This window comes from Neodiprion fabricii, chromosome 7 (assembly GCF_021155785.1).
Source record: "Neodiprion fabricii isolate iyNeoFabr1 chromosome 7, iyNeoFabr1.1, whole genome shotgun sequence".
Lineage (NCBI taxonomy): Eukaryota > Metazoa > Arthropoda > Insecta > Hymenoptera > Diprionidae > Neodiprion > Neodiprion fabricii.
This window is the reverse complement of record NC_060245.1, coordinates 11,000,378-11,023,825: the sequence shown is the minus strand read 5'-3', so window position 1 is coordinate 11,023,825 and position 23,448 is coordinate 11,000,378. Positions and strand designations below refer to the sequence as shown.

Below are 23,448 nucleotides of genomic sequence, written 5' to 3'. Positions count from 1 at the left end.
CTTGTTCACCAAAACAGTTCATTCACCCATTCGCATCAAACTCCATCAATGATGCGTGGGATGAACTACCAGAGAATATGAAAATGGACTACGTCATCGCAAGTTTCCGCAGATGTAGCATACATTACACACCAGAACCCGATGGCGATATCGGGGATGGACCGAATCCTCTAATTAAAGACTGACTAGGTTGCAATCGTGTGTCTAGATAATATGGACAATATTGACCACAATAATACTAGATTTGGCGTGGTTTATTTCTCAAAATAATCCATAAAATCATTATCGTTATCCTGTTCGCTAACATCAACATCATCATCATCGTCATTATCATCATCATCGCTATTTTCGGCATCTATAATTATTACGATAGTTTCATTCGCCCATTTTTCAATAATTATTTCTTTACATATATCCCCGTAATTTATATGATGTTGGCCGTTTGGCCTCACTCGAGCAGCTCGCGCGTCCTCAACGAGTTCCCGAAACTCCTCCGACGAGAACTAGCGTGTTGCTTCGGAAAAGCCCATAATTATCTCTGCCTCAGCCTCCTCATCCTCACCCCAATCAGGTACTCGTGATAGGAATCAGATGCAATTTTTTCGAAATTGATTCGTGATGAAAAATCTGTAAAAAGAGCAAACCAAAATGAAAAGTTGATGCTGCTGCACTCACCATTTATATATATGATAAATCTCCAACCCAAAAATGTTTTCACATATTCAAAATGACGGATACGATGACAGTATGGAAGATACTAAAATTTTATTTTAATGTGGTGCTACACACCAATCCTCGTCCGAATAATAGCCATCATCGTCAGCTCTAGCGATGTCTCCCAGCATTTGATGGATTTGATCAACCTCATCAAGAAGCAATCTGAATCTGACGTGTACATCTTCGCAACCGTCGAAATCATCAGCAAACTCCACCCGCTCCTCATCAACATCGTCGTCATTCCCCTCCTCCTCATTCTCCACATTAGTCGGTGATGGTGATGATTCTAGATGATGATGCTCGCCAGCCAAATTTTGCTGAAACTCGCGATCATCATCACCAGCACTGTTGTCAATACATGGTTCGGTGTCGGTAATCTACGTATCGGCATCACTGTCGATCATTTCATCATCATCCTCCTCCTCATCGTAAGCCACCTCTCTGCACACCCGCTTATAAGTTGGCGATCGTGGTAGTGAATTGGGTGGGGAGTCTGATGGTCCTCTTCTCCATCCAATAATTTTTTTTTTTTTGATACGATTCTAAAATTTTTCCAGAATTTTCATGGTTACGATGATAGGGAATACAGAAAAGTTGAAACAAATCGAAAAACTTTGTTAACATACTAATCAAATGCGATAATCATTACGGAATTCAAATTAACGTTTACAGTATCGTAAGAGGATTGGCTCGGCGCCATATACCTATACTATATGTGTATTCTATAAAGTACTCACAAAAAACATAAACTCGTTGAAGTCTGAAGATTTTCCAAATGAACACCGTTTTTTTTTTCTTCTTTTTCATAACTCACTTCATCAAAAACGCTTGTTTTCACACGAAGGATTTTCAAAATTACTGGAGAAGTTTCAAACCTCTGTTAAAATTTATACTAAAGGAGTCGCACCCACCCTTCACCGAGCAAAAACCAGCCGGCCAATCATTTGTAGAGCATGCACCACGTGACATACAGACAAAAAAGTGACGCGGGGGCAGTATAGGTTAGGAGAAAATTTTCTCAAGAGGTCACCTGCTTTTCGTTCATTGATTTTTCCCATGACACGCTGATTAACGACTCATAAAACTCAAAAACTGTATGTGCACATTATCGCGCCAAACACTGCTCGCTATTTGCTTTTAGTTGACCGATTTTTCCCATCACAAGCCCCACGCTGATTAACGAGTCATAAAACTCAAAAACTGCATGTGCACATACCATCCGATCAAGAGTTGGCAAGACAAGATTTTTCTCACGCCAAACACTGCGTACTACCAGCTTTTCGTTGGCCGATTTTTTTCTCGTTGCATATCCCACGCTAATATGGTTCGGGGTGTGCAGGCTTGGACTTGTTCGCTTTAACCCTTCAGGACATGGGTGTTTTGACTGCCATTATTTACTCTGGCCATGAGAAAAAATCTCATGGCTTCTACGCATGCGCTCAGTATATTTTAAATACAGCTTTCTCAAGAAAATATCATTTATTTATAATTTTCAATGTTTTTTAAGGTAAAATAATTGCTCAAATTCATTATCAAAGTAATATCAATTAAAAAAAAAATAATGGAAACAAATATTATTAATAATTATCATTTTATTGTGTTACTTGAAATTAATAGTAGTAGTTATTTTATTTTTCAAGATTAACAGTCTTCTTAAGTAATAAATTGCACAAAAATTAAATCTTAGTACATAATGTCTTTGTAAGACTTACAAATTGCTAAAATTAATTATAATTATTAAATAAATTAATAATTTGGTAGTAGACTAGCAATTATTACATTAAAATTACGTTTACATAGACTAGTCATAAAAGTATAATAATAAACACTAGGTGGGAATTATAAAAATAGGTAACACATTTGTGAAATTTTTGAAACAAATAGATAATGTATGTCATATAGTTCTTATCAACACTAATAAGTCACCATCATCAAAAGTCAGGGACATTGTGGACAGAGAAGAGTAGTATGTTTGAGGCAAATAGTCAACCCACAAACAGAGCAAGATTTTTTTAAATAACTATTTTTTTGACGTGGACAAAATCGACAGACCTGCCTTGTTGAGTTAGTTTCAACTGTTTGAACCTGTATGTTGCCCACTTTATGTATCGTGTTTCTTAGATCAGCTGAGAGATTTGGTACTTTGCTTCGAGTAACTAGATGTGGTTGAATCAGCTGTACGCTCAATTGTCTTAAAAATTTTCTACGTTCCATTTTCTCTTGTGTATTCTGCGACCAAATAATTTGAGCATTTACCGCAGCAATGTTTAAGAAAGAAAAAAAAATTACCATAGGCCACCTGTCCGTTTCGCGTGCTACAGAATAGTTGGCTTTTAACTCGTCGACAACGTCAACACCTCCTTTGGTCATATTGTCAAGAGTTAATATCTCAGGCTTTAGTTTGAAACCAGAATCTTTATCAAATTCAGAGTTATGATGAAGCGTTGATAACAACAGTACATTTTCATTTTTTTTTGGGACATACGAGACAAGCGTACAATTAGTTTTGAATAAAAACATACTACTACAAAGATTTCTCTTTTTCACATCTACAATTTCAGGTGGAAGCTCTCGTTTGTTTTTTCGAATAGTTCCAACAAACGTTGTTTTATGATTTTTTAAGAGATCTTCAGCCAATTGAATAGACGTGAAGAAGTTATCACACGTTACGTGTCTACCAGTCTCAGATATAGGTGTTATTAATCTCTTTACCAAATAAAATGATGAGTTTGGTTGGTCATAAGGGCCTGGTGGCTGCTTGCCGCAGTATATCTCCATATTCACCGTATAAAACGACTTAGAGTCTACTAAGGAATAGATTTTGATCCCATACCTTGAAGGCTTACTAGGGATGTACTGTCTGAACTTACACTTTCCTCTAAAGCCCTCAAGCATCTCATCAATCGTTGTATATGCGCCAACTGAATAATTTTCTGCACATCTTTGAATGAATCCCGACGTAAGCTCATGAACAGCAGTAAGATTATCCGTTTTTTTTCTCTCTTCTCGATCATTACGATTATCAAATCTAATAGCAGCCATGAGTGCACGGAAACGATTCAAGCTCATAACAGCTCTGATACAATCCGGAGCAGTACCATCTAGAGTCCAAAATTCTCTCAGATTTAAATGTGATGCTTTGTACAATCCAAGAACATAAAGTAATCCAATGAAGGCATGCATTTCTTCAATAGTAGTCGGGTGTACTGATGAAGTGTCTTGATAGTTAGGCCTTTTTTTTTCTGAATACATATTTGTAAACTTAAGGGATCGTCTCAGTGTGACCCTCCGAAAAATCACTGATTTTCGCGAATTTTTTTTTTAATGTTCAAATAAACTAATCGGTCCGGTTTTTTTTTCATAAATAAATAGGTTTATGAAGAATACAAAATGATTTTTTTAAAGTTTATTTATTGAGTGCATCATTGTTGTATAAATTGTTGTAATTTCACGTGAAAAAAAAAGGTGCTGCACGGTTTCCACGATGACGGCCGCAATTTTGATCTGAAAAAAAAATTTCGAAAAGATTATTGATCTGTAGGAAAGTCGCTATCGCGCTATGGACGGTTTTTTTTCTTTTTTCAAATTTGACAAAATGGCGGCGGTTTGAACAAAAAGTGTCGAATGTGGCCCTTTTTTTCGACAGTTTTTCGTAAAAAAAATAGGAAGTTTTCAAAAAAAAAAAAAAGCTTCCATAGCGCGATAAAGAATGACGTTTAAAATGTTCTCCCGAAATTGGAACTAGATATCTTTAAAACTCTTCCTTTGAGAGTGGAAACCGTTTTGAAAAACACCATTCTGAGAAAAACGCGTTTAAAGATTGAAGTTGGAAAAGTTTATATAAATCGTTCACTTACGATCAATCGGCGATGCCAGGTCTTGATTTTTTTCTTGGGGGTTTCTCTCGTACGTCTATCCGTGGTGGATGTCAAAAACGAACTGAAATGCTTGGACATTTTATTCTGCAAGGTTATAGAACCTAAGCACCTTAGTACTCGCGCAGGTAGAAAACCCGTTCCCTTTATACAAGAAACGCTGTAGCGACCGTAATAATTTGAATTTCGATTTAAAAATTTGAAAGAATGTTTAGAACAGTGTATACTATACGATAATGCAAAAAACAAAAAAACAATTTTTTGAAAATTTCACACTGAGACGATCCCTTAACTATTTCTTCCACACAGTGTTCCGGGAAAAATAATTTCCAACAATCTAATGGAGTTGTAGTTGACTGCGCACTTTTCTTTAGATTGGGCAGACGAAGTACAATGTTGTGTTGAGGAGTTTTTTTTTTTTTTATTTGGAGGTTTTGTAGACCACTGAGTTACTTTGTCTTTTCCTAATAGCTTTTCTCCATCTTCTTCATCTTCATCACTGTCATTATTATCACTACCACTATTATTATTATTATTATCATTATTATTGTTGTTGTTATTGTGAACATCGGAATCATCATAAGATTTATCAACGTCGCTATCAGAATATTCTGATTCACTAAGTTGCTCTTCAGAATCGTTGAACGCTTCATTATCATCCTCGCTGTTTGAATCGTACCCATTATCAGTAGAATCTACTTCTCGTTCGCATTGTAACCACTCTGCTTGGTCTTTTCTTGTTCTTCTATTCATCATTTACAATTTTTGACTGGAAAAAAATAATATAAATGAATAACCTTAAATATTCACAATGCAAAATAACTTAGATCTGAGTACTAATAAAATGTATTTGTCAGGGTTATATATCAAACAAAAATATTGACTTACGTTTATTTAACACCTTTTAATAATATTCATTTAATGAATATCAACAATTGATTTATAAATTTTACATTTTTAAAAGCAGATAGCACAGCACAACATTGCACAATTATTCTTTAGGTATATGTATCATGTAAAGAAGTATGGCGGACGCATACTATGGAACGACCCGAACTAGGCCGAAAAGAAACGAAAGCTAAAATCTCTCACCCTTTAATACTCTGGCCATGAGAAAAAATCTCATGTTCTCCAAAAAATTATTTTTTTTCGCAATTTTGATTTAAAAAAAAAAACAGTTTTTAGTGAATGTGTATCTAGAAAACTAAATTATAGGAAGATACAAAAATTTTCAAGTAGTCTTTCCATTTGAATTTTAAAAGATATTTGAGATCTACGTTGAGCATGAGAGAAAATCTCATAACCTATGTCCTGAAGGGTTAAAGAGTCGTAAAACCCAAAACTGTATGTGCACATACCAGCCAGTCAAGAGCACGCAAGACAAGATTTTTCTTACGCCAAACACTGTTCGCTACCTGCTTTTCGCTGACTGATTTTTCCCACCACATGTCCCACGCTGATTAACGACTCATAAAACCGAAAAACTGCATGTGCACGTACCACCTGGTCAAGAGTTGGCAAGACAAGATTTTTCTCACGCCAAACACTGCGTACTATCAGCTTTTTGTTGGCCGATTTTTCTCTCGTTGCATACCCCACGCTAATATGATTGGGGGTGTGCAGACTCGGACATTTTCACTATAAAGAGTTGTGAAACCCAAAAACTGTTTGTGCATATACCAGCCAGTCAAGAGCGGGCGAGACGAAATTTTTTTTTCACGTCAAACACTGCTCGCTACCTGCTTTTCGTCGATCAATTTTTCCCATCGCATGTCCGGCACTGATTGGGGTTGGGGTGTGCAGGCTCAGACCTGTATACCATCAAAATTTTTGATTCGTTGATGGCGGGGGTGGTACGAAGCTTGGACCCCCCACCATCACACTCAAATTCTTGCGATCGATCGGCTTATATATAAGCTCAACGCATCCTATGCAGACCCATCAGGCTTACACGATACGTGCAAGTCAAAAGTTATACAAACTTCAGCTTAAATCAACGTCAAAGGCATGTCCGTGGAAGCGTATATGGAACTTGCAGAGCAGATGGAGGGGACGTACAATTTGCTGAAAGAGCAACCTCCCGGAGAAGAAAATGACGCTGTCGTCAATCATTGGACTGATATTGGAATTGCGAATATCCAAGTTCTGCGCGATATTTCCATGCAACGAGGAGCAACCTTTGGTGCGAAAATACGGATCCAATATACGTTCACACTTCTTCAATCTTGGGTGACGGAGATCAGGCAGTTGCAGCAGTGTGTAGTAGTGACACGTTGAATTATGAATACTCCTGCGAGTGGACAGTGGGACGATGTGGATAGTGCTTTTACCAGCCAAATCAAAACGGGGGTTGTCACAAATCTCCGTCATGCAAATTTGGACGCCTTACTGGACGATGTGCAGCGCGTCGTCACCGAGAACTTGGAGCTGGTACTGTGTGAGGAGGGAAAAGTGAAAGTTTACCTCATACAGATCTCCGCCGAAGTTGAGAGCTTCAACATATCCAACGTGGCGATTCTTCTCCCATCGAGCGATATAAATGGCTGGCTTATACGTGCACGGGGTGATCTGCTATCGAAGGTGGAAGATTTCGAACAATGCGATTCCGGTTGGAGCATAATTGAGATCCTCAACATCGCTGTAAATATCAACCGCTACCAGCCTCTCGCCGCCAGAGCTTCAACATTTATCGAGCTGCCCCAAGACAATTGACATACAGAGGCTGTGATCAACGTGAGGAACGAGGACGAAAGATGCCTTCTCTGGTCCGTCACAGCAGCCCTTCACCCGGTTAACACCCACGCTGACAGGACTCTCAACTATCATCGCTATATTTCCGAGTAGGACTGTATAGGTATCAAATTCCCTGCTACTCTACATGATGTGAAAAAGCTTGAGAGATTGAATAATTTGCGAATCTAAGTATATGGGATAGAATCTCAAACTTTTTCACTTTTTCGCATCGTGCAAAATCTAATAAAAGCGTCATCGTACCAATTTATTTGAGCCATCATTTGAGTACCGCGAACATTGACACGATTCATCTTCCAATGGTTGAGAGTGATCCGGAAGACGATACGACTGGTGAGTTTGCACCGAGATTTCACTTTGCTTGGATTAAAAATCTTTCCCGATTGTTGAGCATACAATTGTCCGTTCGCGAACACAAAAGGTTTTTATGTGACAAATGTTTGTGCCACTCTACAGAAAAACACGCCCACGACAATCATCGACAAGATTGTATTATGCTAAATAAAGTACGCATGGAATTTCCCGAGTGTAAAGATTGAGCATTTTCCAATTTTCAAAACAAAGGCACCGTTCCGTTTGTCGTATACGCCGATCTCGAATGTATATCAATCCCCGAACCTGTAGATGAATTTGAAACTCGTAAGACTTGTGAGAATCAAAAGCATGTCCCGCACAGTGTAGCGTACTATGTACATCGCGCGTACGATGAGACATTATCGAAGTTCCACGGTAAACGCGGTGTCGATTGCATAGACTGGTTTATGAAACAGCTTAAAGATTTATCAATTCAAGTAGAGTCACTCATCAAAAAAATAATTCTGATGAAGTCTCTTACCCAAGTCACATGCGTGCAAAGAATTGTTATATTTGTGAAAAAAGTTTACCCCTGAGGAGAAAATGTATTACGATCACTGTCACTTCACGGGTAAATATCCTGGTCCTGTTCATATCGGTGTAATTAGAATTTCATAGAGTCGCACACAATTCCAATTAATTTTCACAATTCAACCGGTTACCATTCGCACTTTTTAATAAAATCCCTCGCGTCAACTTTTCCCGGTGATATCACAATACTACCCATAAATGAGGAAAAATATATATCCTTCACGGAACACGTTGATGGAAAAATAATGCACCTGAGATTCATCTATTCGTTTCGATTTATGGCTAGCAGCATCGATGAACTTTCCACATATTTGACCGATACCGATAAGCGCATAACACGTAAATTTTATGATAACCAGACTCAGTTCAATTTAATGACCCGCAAAGGCGTTTTTCCGTATAAATACGTTGATTGTTAGAGGAAACTCGACGAACCGCGATTACCTGCAAAGGCGCATTTCTACTCTCGTCTCACAAATTCAAATATCAGGGACGCCGATTACGAGCACGCAAAAACTGTTCGGGGGAAATTCCATTTAGAGTCATTGGGGGGCCATTCAGATTTATATTTGACGACCGATGTTCTTGTGCTTGCCGATATTTTCGAAAATTGATGCGCTAGCTGCTTCAAAACATACGATGTAGATCTGTTGCACTACTACAATGCACCGGGACTTGCTTTTGACGCGATGCTCAAGCATACTAATGTAAATTTGCAAATTTTAGATAACCCTGAAATAGTGTTATTTATTGAAAGAGCCATCCGAGGCGGCGTAGCACAATGTTTTAATCGACACGCTCGGGCCGATAATAGATTCATGAGAGAAGATTTTGATTCCAGTAACGTGAAATCGTATCTCACGTATTTTGACGTGAATAGTCTGTACGGTGCAGCTATGAGCGTGCATTTAGCAATCAGCTCGTTCGAGTGGGAGTATCAGCACATCGATATAACAAACCATCCGGACGACTCGCCGATCGGTTGCTTTCTAGAGGTAGATTCGGACTATCCTGTAGAACTCCACGAGGATCACAAAGACTTACCTCTTTGTCCCGAGTATTTTACCCCTCCAGGTAGTAAAAATGCCAAATTCGCGACCACCTTTTACCCAAAAACAAAATATATGTTGCACTATAGAAATTTGAAACAGTATTTGAGTTTAGGATTAAAAGTAACGAAAGTGCACAGAGTTTTGAAGTTTGCACAATCTCCATGGCTCGAGCCTTACATCACGCTCAATACAGACATGCGTAAGCGGTCTTGTAATGAATTCGAGAAAAACTTTTACAAACTCATGAATAACGCTCTGTTAGGCAAGACTATGGAGAATGTGCGGAATCATAAAGATGTGGAATTGGTTACAAAATGGGAGGGAAGAGGTAGTGCGAGAATGCTTATTGCCCGAGAAAACTTTTACAGCTGCACCGTGTTTGGCACTGATATGGTTATCATTGAAATGAATCGTGTCAAAGTTCACTTCGCCAAACTCATTTACGTCGGGGCATCAATTCTAGATTTGTCAAAAATCTTTCACTACGATTTCCACTATGATTATATTAAAACCAACTCTTCGAATAAACAAGCTGAATTGATCTATACCGACACAGACAGCCTTATTTATCAATTCAATGTGTCTCATATCTACGATATCATTCCCCTTAAAAACAAAAAACAACTAGGGCTAATGAAGGATGAAAATAATGGTAAAATTATGACAGAGTTTGTGGGACTGCGAGCAAAGCTGTATACATTGACTACGGTGGGTGAGAATGGGAAAAAATATGACACTGGCGTATAAGTGAGTGAGCGCGCCAAGGGTGTAAGAAATTCATCGATAAATAGCATTACGTTTGATAATTATAAGCGTTGCCTGATAGCTTACCAAGAGTTGACTCTTCCACAGTGTTTGATACGCAGCAAAAAACACGATGTAAGCACAATCGTTCAGAAAAAATGGGCTCTGAGTTGGCAGTATGACAAGCGGCAATTGATACCTGGACAGACCGACGCCGTACCTTGGGGGTTTGTCCCAGCCCCCCAATAGCTATAGAATGAAACTGTAGACGTAGAATTGATGTATATCTTTCATGTTCAACGCCTCGAACGATCCACCATCGGGCGAAAACGTTCCACGATTAATACGATATTTAATGAATTTGAAGTTTCAAAATGCGATTCATATGATTGACAGTTATTTATTTATTGATTAATCATATATCAAGCAATTATTCATATTTATTCGTTTACCACGAGAGAATTTTTCAGAGAATGAAAAAGTTTTTAGAAAATAAAAAAAAGTTTTCAGAAAACGGAAAAAAGTTTTCAGAAAACTTTTCTTCCATTTCATTAACACGTATAAACAGTTCTTAGAAAATGGAAATAAGTTTTCTGAAAACGAGAAAAAGTTTTCAGAAAATAAAAAGAAGTTTTCCAAAGAATAAAATGTGTAATAATTGTACGGAAAATTGCATATCATCATTATTGTTATCATTTTCATTCTTATTATTATTATTTTCATAGTACAGAGTATGGCACATGTGCGTACAAAGGAGATAAAATGTGGAAATATTTGTATATTCAAAATCTTTTATTGTAATTCGGAAAATACATACAAATTATGTTACATGTCTGTTTTATTCATCCAACTATTGTACGAACTATCAAAACCCAACCACTTGACATAGAACAGATTCCCCCCTTTGCGGTATACTTCCTCCACAAGGTTGCCGTCAGGATATTTCACTTTGTTGAGCTCTTCCTCGTAAAAGCCCCCCTCGATGGGATGATCTTGATAATCGGTAAGTTTGTAGGTGAGTGTATTAGTATTTTTCACCTCACTCCCGGTGAATATTTCTGTCGACCAATTGGGTCTATAGCCTTTTTCGAATACATTCTTGTACTTGCTGATTCGAACTCGATCGCCTACACTGAATTTCCGTGCCCAATCACTTCGTTTGATTTGCCAAGGCTTGCACACGCTACGATACAGCTGTTTTTCATTCTCCGTGCTAACATCCACCGGCTTTATCCGAATCGTGCGATGTTTGGTGTTGTTGTGGGACTTCATCAAATCATCCAAAATATTAATCCACTCGCACGATCCTTGGAGAGTAAACCGCTTCCACATTTTATTTTTCAATGATCGATTAAAACGTTCGCATATCGACGCCTTTGACTTGCTAACGGTCGAATACATGTTGATATTGCGATGCTTCACGAGGGCTTTGAATTCGCTGTTGTGAAATTCTTTGCCTAGATCAATGTGCAGATGTGTAGGTATACGGCTCTGGATCAGTACAGATTTCATGGCAGCAGTGACATCTTTCCCACTCTGAGACTTCATCGGCACCGCCCACGCGTACTTGGAAAATATATCAATGATTGTTAGTAGGTATTTGTATCCCCTGTTGCACGAGATGTATGCGATCATATTGACGAGATCAGCTTGCCAGGTCTCATCCAGTCCGCGTACATTTACGAATCGGCGCGGATAGTTGCGTTGAGCCTGTCTGTGAAGTTCGGCAGCTATTACAGTCTTCATTGTTCCTAACTCTTCACCTATTAATTTTTCGAATTGCCGTGCAACCACTCTGGTTTTTCAATCGATACTAATTTCCTGCTGGTCTGTCTCGGCGTCGGTGTTGCTTGCTCCCCAATATAATTGATGCGACTCGACATGTCCTCTATGATTTTGTTATTCATGCGTAGCTGTTTCAACTCCTCGTTGTGATTATGCGCGAAACTCTCAAAATTTGATTGAAAAGTATCCACAATATCCACAGCCATAGATTGTAAAGCGGTATTGAGAACTTCAGGGAAACGGCATCGTTTTCCATCTGCGGATCAGCGATATTACACATTGGTTTGCTATCTACATCGTACTGATTGTCGTTGGTGGTTTTGAATCCAACACCCGGAGGCCCTCGAATGAATTTTTTGCCACCACCATGCTCTGAGTGTCGTCCGAATATGTCTATGCTCATCACTGGACGGTCACTAAGCAAATGATGATATTGTGTTTACACGCCGCTGATAAACGATTCCGGCCTCGCGCAACTCTTGAATAATGGAGACTATTTCGTTGGAATGGTTGGTATTGCCGGCAGCCTGTGACGCCATAAGCAGCTGGAGGCGATCTACAATTTCATTTGGATCATCCCAGTGGACGTAATTAATATCTTGCTCCTCCTTTCGCGCAATCTTCTAGTCAGGTAAGCCTTGACCTGATTTTTTTGGCGGGCCAACGTGTTGTGCAATCAAATTTCCGTATTTCGCGCTTTTCAAATCACCTCGAAGGCTTCCATCGACTTGGTAACGTTTTCGATGCGCATTTGTTGTCGTTACAATTTTTATATAATTATTCTTATCCACATCATTTACAATCCATGCATCGGGTGTTTTTGTGAACAGTAATTCGAGTGATCCAGGTAGTCTCTGATAACTTTTATCCCCCACATTGACGAGATTATCAGAAAAATTGATCGGCGTATAACCAATCATCATACCGTTTGTCAACTTTCGAACACCGTATGTGGTATCCAGATCCCTCTTTTTACTTGTGCTGAACATTTTTGAATAATACGCCGTGAAATCCGTTGTTTTCTTCACCGGCGTACTTGTAGTAGAAATTTCAATAAACTTTAGTGTTTTATCATTTGCATCCATAAAATTCCCCTTAGCCATATCCTCATCCTCCTTATCATCATCATCATCCCCGGTACTCTTCTCATCTTGTTCTTCTTCTTTTTCCATTTTCACATCCGGTAGTTCCGTTTTAATTTCATGTTTAATATGCTGCTGCTGCTGTTTTGAGGTGTCAACCAATTCTGGCAACGGTGCTAACAAAGGCTTGAATACCTTTCCCATAAACTGTTCGGTCGTGTCTTTGTCCAACTTGAGCATTTTATGCTTTCGCCGTATGACATCGGATGCTTTCAATATTTCACTAAATATATCGCTATGCTTACGAATCTTGGCACTCTACATGTTGCCGACCTAATTGTTGTGATGAAACTGTGCAAGTTTATGTAAGTTTATGCTTATAAAGCAGTCAAACCCCTCCCTATATCGCCCCCTATTGATTTCGTTATCCTTGTCAATTACGGTAAAACTGTAATTGTCATCATTCCAGCATGCCGAGCAAAAGTCTTTAAATTGCTGATACGTCATGTCTGTTTTCACATGATCGTTGTAAATATGTATCAGATTCATATCATCCTGCCAGAATAGCACCAATAAGTGAGCATTGTCACGCACTAGGTGTTTTGGAATGCGCGCATACGTTTGACTTACATAAAAGCTATCGATATCGCGATGCCTGCCCATGCTGAAGTATGCTCTGATATTATCTTGCTTTTCACAAGCCACATCGTCAAAAATCATAACAGAGTTGGGGCGAGCATCTTGCAGTTTCACAACCTCATTATTCTCGCGAAACGGGAAATAACCCACTCCCTGCACGGACTTTAGTAACTTTTGCAAAAATTGATACTTTGGCTGGATGAGAGATTCTGAATAGACGTAAACATTTTAGAATTGCAATATATTGCCGTGGGCGATGACTGAGAGAAGAGCTTCAGTCTTACGGCAATTGGATGGCCCGCAAAAAATTGCTCTCACGGTATTTGACAGCAATTTTCCATGTCGTTTTTGAATCTTCCTCTCAACACGTCGAATCATTTTATCGGAATTCGCGATAGGTAGTTTATCGGGCTGATCTTGAAATCTCATGATGCTTCGTTAGCATGACAACGAGAACTAAGATGACGGTATATAAATTCTTCCTTCTATAGAAGTCTCGTTGGTTGTTGCTCGACTATGAGGACGTGCACGCGGAAGAGACGCGGTTGTGGTTTGTTGAATAAAATCATCAATCTTCTCCCGGTTGAATTGCATGTGCCAGGGTATCAGTACTGCGGACCTGGAGCGAAATTAGCCAATAGGTCAGCTCGTGGAGATTTGGGGATAAATCCGCTGGATGCGGCGTGTAAAGACCACGACATTGCATACGCAAAGAATCGCGATATCGCAGCGAGAAATCCTGCCGACAAAGCGCTCGCTGAGAAGGCGTGGAATCGCGTCTTGGCCAAGGACGCTAGTGTGGGTGAAAAGGCTGTAGCCTGGGGAGTCACAAACACCATCTAAGCTGAATCTAAACTCGGAATGGGTTTAGCTGCAAAGCGGTCAAAACTTGGAGCGGCTGTGAAGAACAAATCTAGAACGGGCGGGAAGAGAAAACAGCGGAAGAGAACTGTGAATCTTAAATCCATCACCACAGCAGCAAAGGTCCCCATGCGACCGGGTTATAAAGCCGTCGAGTTGGCGTTGGCTGGTGCTCGTGCGGCTGCGCGTGGGTCTGGAAAGAATGTTCGTATGCCTCGCGTTATACCTGTGCGTGATAAAATTGGCAGCATCCTGCCGTTTGTCATTCCAATTCTGGCCGGTCATAGCGCTACCGGGGCTCTAGCGGGTGGTGCTACGGGTGTAGCTAAAGCTGTCAACGAAGCTAGTGTCAACAAAACATCGGTTAAACGAGGCCAAACGGCACAATACAACAATGGAGTCCATTGCTTTGGGCAAGGGATTATACCCGCGACCCTAGTGCAGCGGAATGTGCCTGTACTTACGTCCGGCAAAAAACTAATAAAGCTACCACACCGAGCTCTCACCAACACTGATCTACGCAACTACGCTGAAAATATGAAAATTTCACATTTTCGTGGTGTTTTCATGCGGAATGATCTGCCGAAATCAGGACCAAAAGTGCGAGAATCCGCAATTATTAATCTACACGATGAAAACGGTCCAGGGACACATTGAGTTGCATGCAAGAAAAATGGTGACTATTTCGTGTATATCGATAGTTTTGGTGATTTGAAACCGCCTGAAGACTTGATGAGGTATCTCAGTGTTGGTAGCGTTGAATACAATCATAAGAGGTGTCAGGAATATGACACTGTGATTTGCGGCCACTTGTGTCTTAAATTTCTCAGCGAACAACTATGAAAAGACAAGTGTTACATGAGCAAGCATTAGTCATGTCGGAATCGTTGACGTTAACACTGTCAGGCTCATCCTCCGTGCTGGAGGCTCAATATTTCCGCCCAATCGAATTATCACCGGATAAGAATCATGTTTCCTGTCTCGTCGAGTTCCTGACATTCAATTCAATACCCAATATTCACGAGACGAGTAATCAATTTTACCTGAAACAAGCGGACAACAGTAAAGAGAGCATCACGATACTCACCGGAAGCTATGAAATTGAGGATATTGAAAATTTTCTGCGTAAGGAGCTACCCTCCGACACCACCCTTAGTCTGAAAGCCGACAACAACTAGCTGAACAGTGAAGTCACGTGGAATGATGTGGTAGACTTTGAGCCCAAAGATTCCATCGGCCGATTATTGAGATTTACGGCGGTTGACCTATCACGAAACGTTACTCGTAAATGTGAATCCCCCGTAGCCATACTGAAGGTTAATACTTCACGCGTTGAGTGTAGCATAACTACAGGGGCGTACATGAACGAGCCTCGAGCTCACACGATTCACGAATTTTTCCCAACCGTTCCATCGGGATATAAGATTGATGCCCACCAGCGTCATTTACCTGCCAATCGCCGTATAGTCGATACATCATTTACAGCTGAGAATAGTCGTTCAAGACAGCGAGCTGATTAATATTCGCAGCCGAACGATTACTGTACGTTTACACGTGAAATCACTTAAATAATGGGATTCGTGTTTAAGACGAGGGAGTTGGGCAACAGTTATAAAAGTCAGACGTCATGGTCAAAAATCATCAGTCGCCCAACATCTCTGACAACGTTTACACCGCCCACGAGACTGACACCTCTGAATGTTCGGTTTCTCCAGAGCCTGGGTCTTCGATTACGTGGAAATTTTGGAAAATAGGAATTTTGTTCGCTGCATCCTGTGTGTGTTACCATGGAAGAAATAATAAGAATACAGAAACCTGTTGTATTCTACGAATCGATTGCGCACTCTGAGATTCATGCTCATCAGCCGTTTGCATCATTCACCTTCCAGAACAATGATGAAATCCATATTGTTGTTCAACATCAAGACTTGTGTCTACTGCTCAGTAAAAGCTCTCTACATATTCATGGCAAAATCACAAAGGATGATAGTGTGGCTGCAGTGACGGTTAGGAATTTGATTAATATGGCCGTTTACCATTTGTTTGAGGAAGTTTGCTATGAGTTGAACGGTGTAGAGATTGATTGGAATAAAAATGTTGGCATCACCGGCACTATGAAGGGTGAAGTATCCTTGAGTCCAGGCCAGCAATATAGTCTGGAGAATACCGGGTGGTTGAGTGGGGATAAGGAACTAACCGATGCCGCTGGAAATTTCGATGTTGTTTTACCGTTAAATTATGTGCTAGGCTTCGCCGAAGATTATCGTCGAGTCATGGTCAATGCTGAACATGAGTTAATTCTCACACGTTCCAACACCGATTCAAATGCCGTGATTCCGGCCTCGATCACGGAAAACTCTAAAATCGCCCTAAATGAAATCGAGTGGTTTTTGCCCTACATGAAACTGGCAGATAAACCAAAAATCCAGCTACTCAACTACATCGCTAAGAATCCGGCCATATCCATGAGCTTTCGTGCTTGGGAAACGTACGTGTATCCCATTCTCCCATCAACAACGCGGCATATATGGTCAGTCAAGACATCGACGAGATGCAAAACTCTTACTTAACTCACAGTGCTATCCCTACGGTAACATGAATTTTGATACATACAATAATCAATACGCTATTCTCCATAATACGTATGTTCGGTTTCAAATGACCTACTATAACAAAGAAACTGAGCCTTTACTATCGAAGCGTGTATTCATAAACCAAGCTCCCTTTATCGACATCGATTGCTCCAAGCAGAACGAAACATTGAAAACTAAACCTGTGGACATTCGATTGGAATTCGACTCTAGCATTGCGTTCCCACCACACACTTCAGCCTACTGCATGATCTTGCATGACCACATTGTTGAATATAATCCGATTAGTGGTACTGTAAAAACATTGGTATAAGTCAATTTTGGAATAATAATACACTTCTCGCAAAAATTAAGGGAACAACAAAATTTTCGCAATTTTTTGGTGATTTTCAACAGGCTGTATTTCAGTGAAAAATGGTCGTGCAAGAAATAAAAAAACCAAGCTTTTGAAGCTTGAAGACTCTAGTTTTTGAATTTTTTGGTTAAATATTTTTCGAAGCACGATTAGCCGTGCAATCCTTGGATAAAGCACGTAGAAAAAATTTTCATAATTTATTACACTTTTTTTTTCGCTCTACGGGCATGGAAAAATTTTTCCGAGCTAAAGCAATGCATAGGTCGCATAGCCTGTTTATTCAGCTTCAAGATGCTTTTTTTTAAACCTCGATACAACCATTTGTCTTCGAGATATCGAATTTTGAATGCCAAAGGATCCTTTTTCACTCAACTGCCGATATCTCTGGAACTACTGGTCGCACAGCGAGCCGAAGGGCAGTTTCTTTTTCTGCAGAAAATTTCCTACAAAAATCTGTCAAGGTTGATGTCAAAAACAATTTTTTTCCACCTGTAGCGTTGACGTGAAAAAAGAGCAAAAAAAATGCCATTTTGCCTTTTTTTGGATAATTGACTGTATCTTCGTCAATATTGGGGGAAAAGCTTGAGTGAGAAGAAAATTTTACAGCCTAATGTACCCCAAAGGTCCCCCTCAATCGGTAGATCGATCGGTTCAGCGGTTTTCCTGGACCGATTGATTGAAATCTTAAAAAAATCAAGGGAACAAGGTTTTTGTTTCTGAAGGAACCTTGTTCTCTTAATTTTGTCAAAATTTCAATCAATCGGTCCAGGAAAACCGCTGAACCGATCGATCTACCGATTTAGAGGGACCTTTGGGGTACATTAGGCTGTAAAATTTTCTTCTAACCTAAGCTTTCCCCCCAATATTGACGAAGATACAGTCAATTATCCAAAAAAAGGCAAAATGGCATTTTTTTGCTCTTTTTTCACGTTAACGCTACAGGTGGAAAAAAATTGTTTTTGACATCAACCTTGACAGATTTTTGTAGGAAATTTTCTGCAGAAAAAGAAACTGCCCTTCGGCTCGCTGTGGGACCAGTAGTTCCAGAGATATCGGCAGTTGAGTGAAAAAGGATCCTTTGGCATTCAAAATTCGATATCTCGAAGACAAATGGTTGTATCGAGGTTTAAAAAAAAGCATCTTGAAGCTGAATAAACAGGCTATGCGACCTATGCATTGGTTTAGCTCGGAAAAATTTTTCCATGCCCGTAGAGCGAAAAAAAAAGTGTAAAAAATTATGAAAATTTTTTCTACGTGCTTGATCCAAGGATTGCATGGCTAATCGTGCTTCGAAAAATTTTTAACCAAAAAATTCAAAAACTAGAGTCTTCAAGCTTCAAAAGCTTGGTTTTTTTATTTCTTGCACGACCATTTTTCACTGAAATACAGCCTGTTGAAAATCACCAAAAAATTGCGAAAATTTTGTTGTTCCCTTAATTTTTGCGAGAAGTATATGTTTAATCAATATGGATATTGAAAATAATATGTGTAATCTTACTCGTTAAAATTTAGAATATGATAATTCAGAATGGAATAAGAAAACTAAATATAATATATAATTTCTGGAATTTTTTCAATAGATCTAGCGGGTTTTTACCCTATCCGATTCATGCACGGCTTTCCAGCGCCAAACAAGTCTCGACAGGAATTATTTTGTGTGTGTGTGTGTATGTGTCAAATCCTATGAAAATAGCCATCTTGCGGCAAACCGCGAAAATGATCAGCGCGGCGGTGGGGGGGGGGGAGGGGGGGAGCTAGGGGGGAGCGCGCCATTGTATGGTCCAGAACTGTCATGTATACACTATTTATACTAGCACTTCGGAATACGTCATTATTCTCCGCAATTTCAAATTGTTCTTGTATTTCAATATGTTCTGTTTCATCTTTGACTTGGCTGGATTCCATTGCTGTAGAATAAAATTCTCTAAAATGAGCTTCCCGTTTGATTGCTTGGAGATTACGACATTCAACCCTTTTGCCAGCTCTACCTCTTCTTCGTAGAAGTCTTTCTCTGTTTAGAAATCCTTCTCCTTCGCACTTACAGTGGGGTTTTATGGAAGTTTTTTCAAAAAAAAAGAAGGATAATCCACCAAGGCCAAATCGGATGCTGGTGGATTAGGTAACTAGGATTGAGATAACAACTCAAGAGATCAGGTACACCCAAGACACATCAATGCCAAAAAGAGTGCCGGTGGATATACTAAAATCGGTACTGAGATAGTTGTGTAAATTTGCCAGTTTGATTCAGTCTCATTAAAGGTAATAAATTTTGCTAACTCACAATGTGAACTCAACGCGATAACAAGGGTAATTAAATTTCAGTTGAATCGAAATTATAATGATGGATTATTATGATAAAAACGATTCTATTTGAATAAGACGATGAGTACGGAATTTTTTTAGGATTAATTTACTAGTCTTGATTCTGAGAGATTTTATCAACTATTCTGATCGAAGGTTCACGAAGAAGTGTACTCATTGAAAAAATATTTAGTCAAACTGCCTTGATTAGAGGGTTTCGAAGAACTGCTCTATTTGGATGACGGTTTAGCCCTGCTTTATTAAAAGGACTTGGTTGAACTGCTCTATTCAAAGTATTTTGGGTGAACTACTCTATTCAAAGAATTTGATTGAGCTGCCCTGATTCTGCATACTGCAACGTTCTCATTCTTTAGCGTGCAGTTTTCTAACATGTTTCATAATTGGTTCCTTTCATTTTTATGGGAAGAGGACCAATACGGAAGATTTACGTATGTTAAGATGATATTTTGCGCCTTTTTATTCTTGCTAAATTACCCTCGCTCTCTGGGTCCAATGTAGTGGGTTAGTTGCACCCACTTCGGCTTTTCCCACGGGTGCGGGTGCGAATTTCCGTACTTGCATCATATATACAAAGATAACCTATTCTGGCCTTCGGTCGACATTTCTCAAACAGACACAACTTAAAAAAGATTTTATTACGCTGCGCGTGCACGCCAGTTCCCGCATGTCAGAAAATATCATAAAGATGATTTTCGGGTACCTGGTTTGCTCCTGACAAACTGTTGTTTGACGCTTAACAGTTTTTGCTCAAATGTTGATGAGATAAATAGTCACTCATAAAAGGCATTGCAAAAGAGAAGATGCTTTGATCATTATATTGTGATATTTAAAGAACACCACTCGTTCTCTGGTGTGGTCCTGTTGTTCCGCAAACGCACGTAGTCTGTTTGGATTCAGACTGCTGTTAATATTATTTGACTATAAGGTGTAACGTGGCATTTTTGATGCCCGTTACAAGTGGCTCCCTGAACCTTCAGTGGAATCAAAATTAGGGGGTTTCCGGGATTTAGTCGCGAAGTATGTATAAAAGAGCGCCAGAACTGGAGACACGTATCCGGAACTAAGAAAGGGGATACTTCAGCGAATAGCGAAAGATATTTCAGTTTTTTTTTTTTGTTTTAATTATTTTTCGAGCTTCAACGGCATCAGGCAGGAAGTCGGCAACGAATTCGAGAAAATTGTGGCATGGCGGACTAGCAACGATTGCGAAGGCAGGATGTCGAAGCTGCGGAAAAGAAGCCAACGAAGATCCTCGCGTCGCGGAAATCCAAGGCGGATCCGATTCCCACTGGCAGCCGGCGCGCTACAGCCTTTCCCCTTCACCCTGCAAACAATTGACCATCGAATTTGCGACGGACCAACTAGCGACGAGGGAGCACCACGCTCACCACCAAGACATCATGGAGCTGCGTAGAGGACGAAATTGCAACCTAGCGCTAAATTCTGCGTTGCGATGCTACTAATGATGCGCGTCGAGTTGCGCAATCGATGAAATCGATGATGCATCGATTATTGCGTATTCTTGTGAGTATGACATCACGCGGGGAATAGTGTATTGAGATCCGCCTTGCGGCAGGTCCTCAATCTTTGAGATTATTCTAGTTCTGGCGGTCGTAATAGATGGTCACGTTTTGGGAATTTCGCGAAGTAATGGAGCCGTCTAAAAAATTGCGACGGGGATGAAAGAGGGTTACGTGGGTGTGGACCGGTAAGCACTGCTGATATTCTCGCGAACGACTTTCGGGATTCACTAAATAACGGCTTGTCGAGGAATGGATAGCCATCTAGGAGTTGCGTTATCGGAGTACTTGAAATTTTTTTGCCGATTTTCTTGCTCGGTGACCGTAGTCTGAGCTACGTGTAATAGAATAGAGTAAATTCTGAGTCCTTGAGAAAGTTGAATAGAGTCACGGGTTTTAGTTGCGTCTTTCTCATTTTTGAAATTGCGTACAGCCGAATTCCGCTGTACCGGGTCGAGCCGCGTTATCGGGTTTTTCAGTGTCGCCTCTCGAGTAAATCGCAAATAGCCGAAATGGAGTGTTAAATGACGTTTTCGAGGATGACGAGAAGGTTTGATTTTGGATGCTTTGCGGTAGCGTTAAGTTAAGGTTACGTTTAGTTGCGCTTGAGCTTAGTTAAATTTTCTTTTAGTTAAGATGGCGTTTATTGGAGTTGGGTTTAAGTTGCGTATAGTTGAGATTGCGGTTTCGTTCTATGCAAATCTGCTTGGTTTAGTTCAACTAAGGTTGAGCTCTGTGGATGCTGTTTAGTCGAAATAAGTAGAAAATAAGATTTATCTTAATTTAAATTATAAATTTTAGATTCAAGGGGCTTTTAAAGAAGCGCTATGTATCTCGAAAACGCGGAAAGCCAAAAATCCTACACCGCTGAAGCGGTCGCAACAAAACTTGGGCAACTGATGCCTTATTTTGGTAGAAAGTGGAGCAACTTTTTATTTTTTCAAAATTTGGAAAGAAAATTACAGATCGGTTACAACTCACCGAAATTGGCAAAATCTTCACTGTTACACCAACACGATCGAAGTATCCGGTATGATGCCGCTCGACACTAATGAAACACGCACTTTGAGCCCAGTCCTGTACGATTTGATTGTAAAATGACTAAATGGCAGCTGATCTGGTTTTTGATTACGAAGAACACCGAAATCTTATTTATGCGGCATTTCTTACCGATATTATTACCGATGCCGTTAATGCATGCGTATAATGTCGGTAAAAAATTACCGACATGCGTGTAAGGTCGATAACAAATGTCGCCAAAAATGCGACGTCGGTTTTCTTTGTGATTGAAAACCTAATCAGCTGCTATTTCGTAATTTTACTTGCAAATCTTATGGAACTGGACTCAAAGTGTGTGATATAGCAGCGTCGAGTGGCATCATACCAGATAGTTCTATCCATTCAGTGCAACTGTGAAAATTTTTTCAATTTGTGTGAGTGGTAACAGATCTGTAATTTGATTTTCAAAATTTTGAAAAAATAAACTCTTGCTCTACTTTTTGCCAAAATAAAGCATCAGTTGCCCAAGTTTCGTTGCGATCGATTCAGCGGTATAGGAGTTTTGGCTCTCCGTGTTTTCAAGATGTACAGCGCTTCTTCAAAAGCACCTTAAGGAAACTCGTGGCAGCGTCGAAGCTCCGAGGCGGGTAAGATCTCGGGTGAGATTGTGGACGCCGTCTGTTAGGTAGCCCGGCGGCGCACCGTCGAGAAATTAGTTCTCTTTTTAGTTTCCAGCAATTATTGCTATGACGTAAATATTTCTACGATGCGAATTAAGAGTTGCGTATTGATATTTTGTAAATAGGGAGGTAGATTTTATTTAGGGAGCTGCAAGCTCAATAGCTTAAGAAATAGCGTAAGTTACGAATAATTTCATATTGTATCGTTTTGAATCGCGAAGAGCGAATCGTGAATTATTTTTTTGCTTTTGTGTCACCACTATTGTAAAATATAGTATTTCATTTCATTTCTTTTGTTAAATAGCCTGCGGTTTTCGAGTCTCTCTCTCTCTCTCTCTCTCTTCAAATATTACCCCTTCCCTCTCGGCGGTACTCAGCTACCGAGTAAGTTCCCGAGGTCTAGTGAATTAACAGTTTCAAGGCGTGTTAATCACGCCAGGCGCCCAACAGAATTTCGCGATATCTTTTATAAGATCACATTTTTTCCAGCTACATCGCGGGCCGCCAAATTATCGTGTACGCGGTAAGTTATCGACCATTTCTCTGAATAGCCAAAGGACGGTAAAAATCCACGTCACAAAGGTTAACAT

At 39.8% G+C, this 23,448-nt stretch overlaps 2 protein-coding genes across 2 annotated transcripts in view; both read right to left on the bottom strand.

Moving 5' to 3' along the window:
* LOC124186843 (regulating synaptic membrane exocytosis protein 1) overlaps nt 1–23,448 on the bottom strand; it is a 1,552,625-nt gene that overhangs the window by 1,499,899 nt on the left and 29,278 nt on the right. The window lies entirely within an intron of this gene.
* On the bottom strand, nt 771–12,981 carry LOC124187019 (glutamic acid-rich protein-like). Its single transcript, XM_046579261.1, has 2 exons — nt 12,869–12,981; nt 771–1,062 (listed from the first exon to the last, which is right to left on the bottom strand). Exons 1-2 carry the CDS (start codon nt 12,979–12,981, stop codon nt 771–773), a joined length of 405 nt encoding a protein of 134 aa, XP_046435217.1.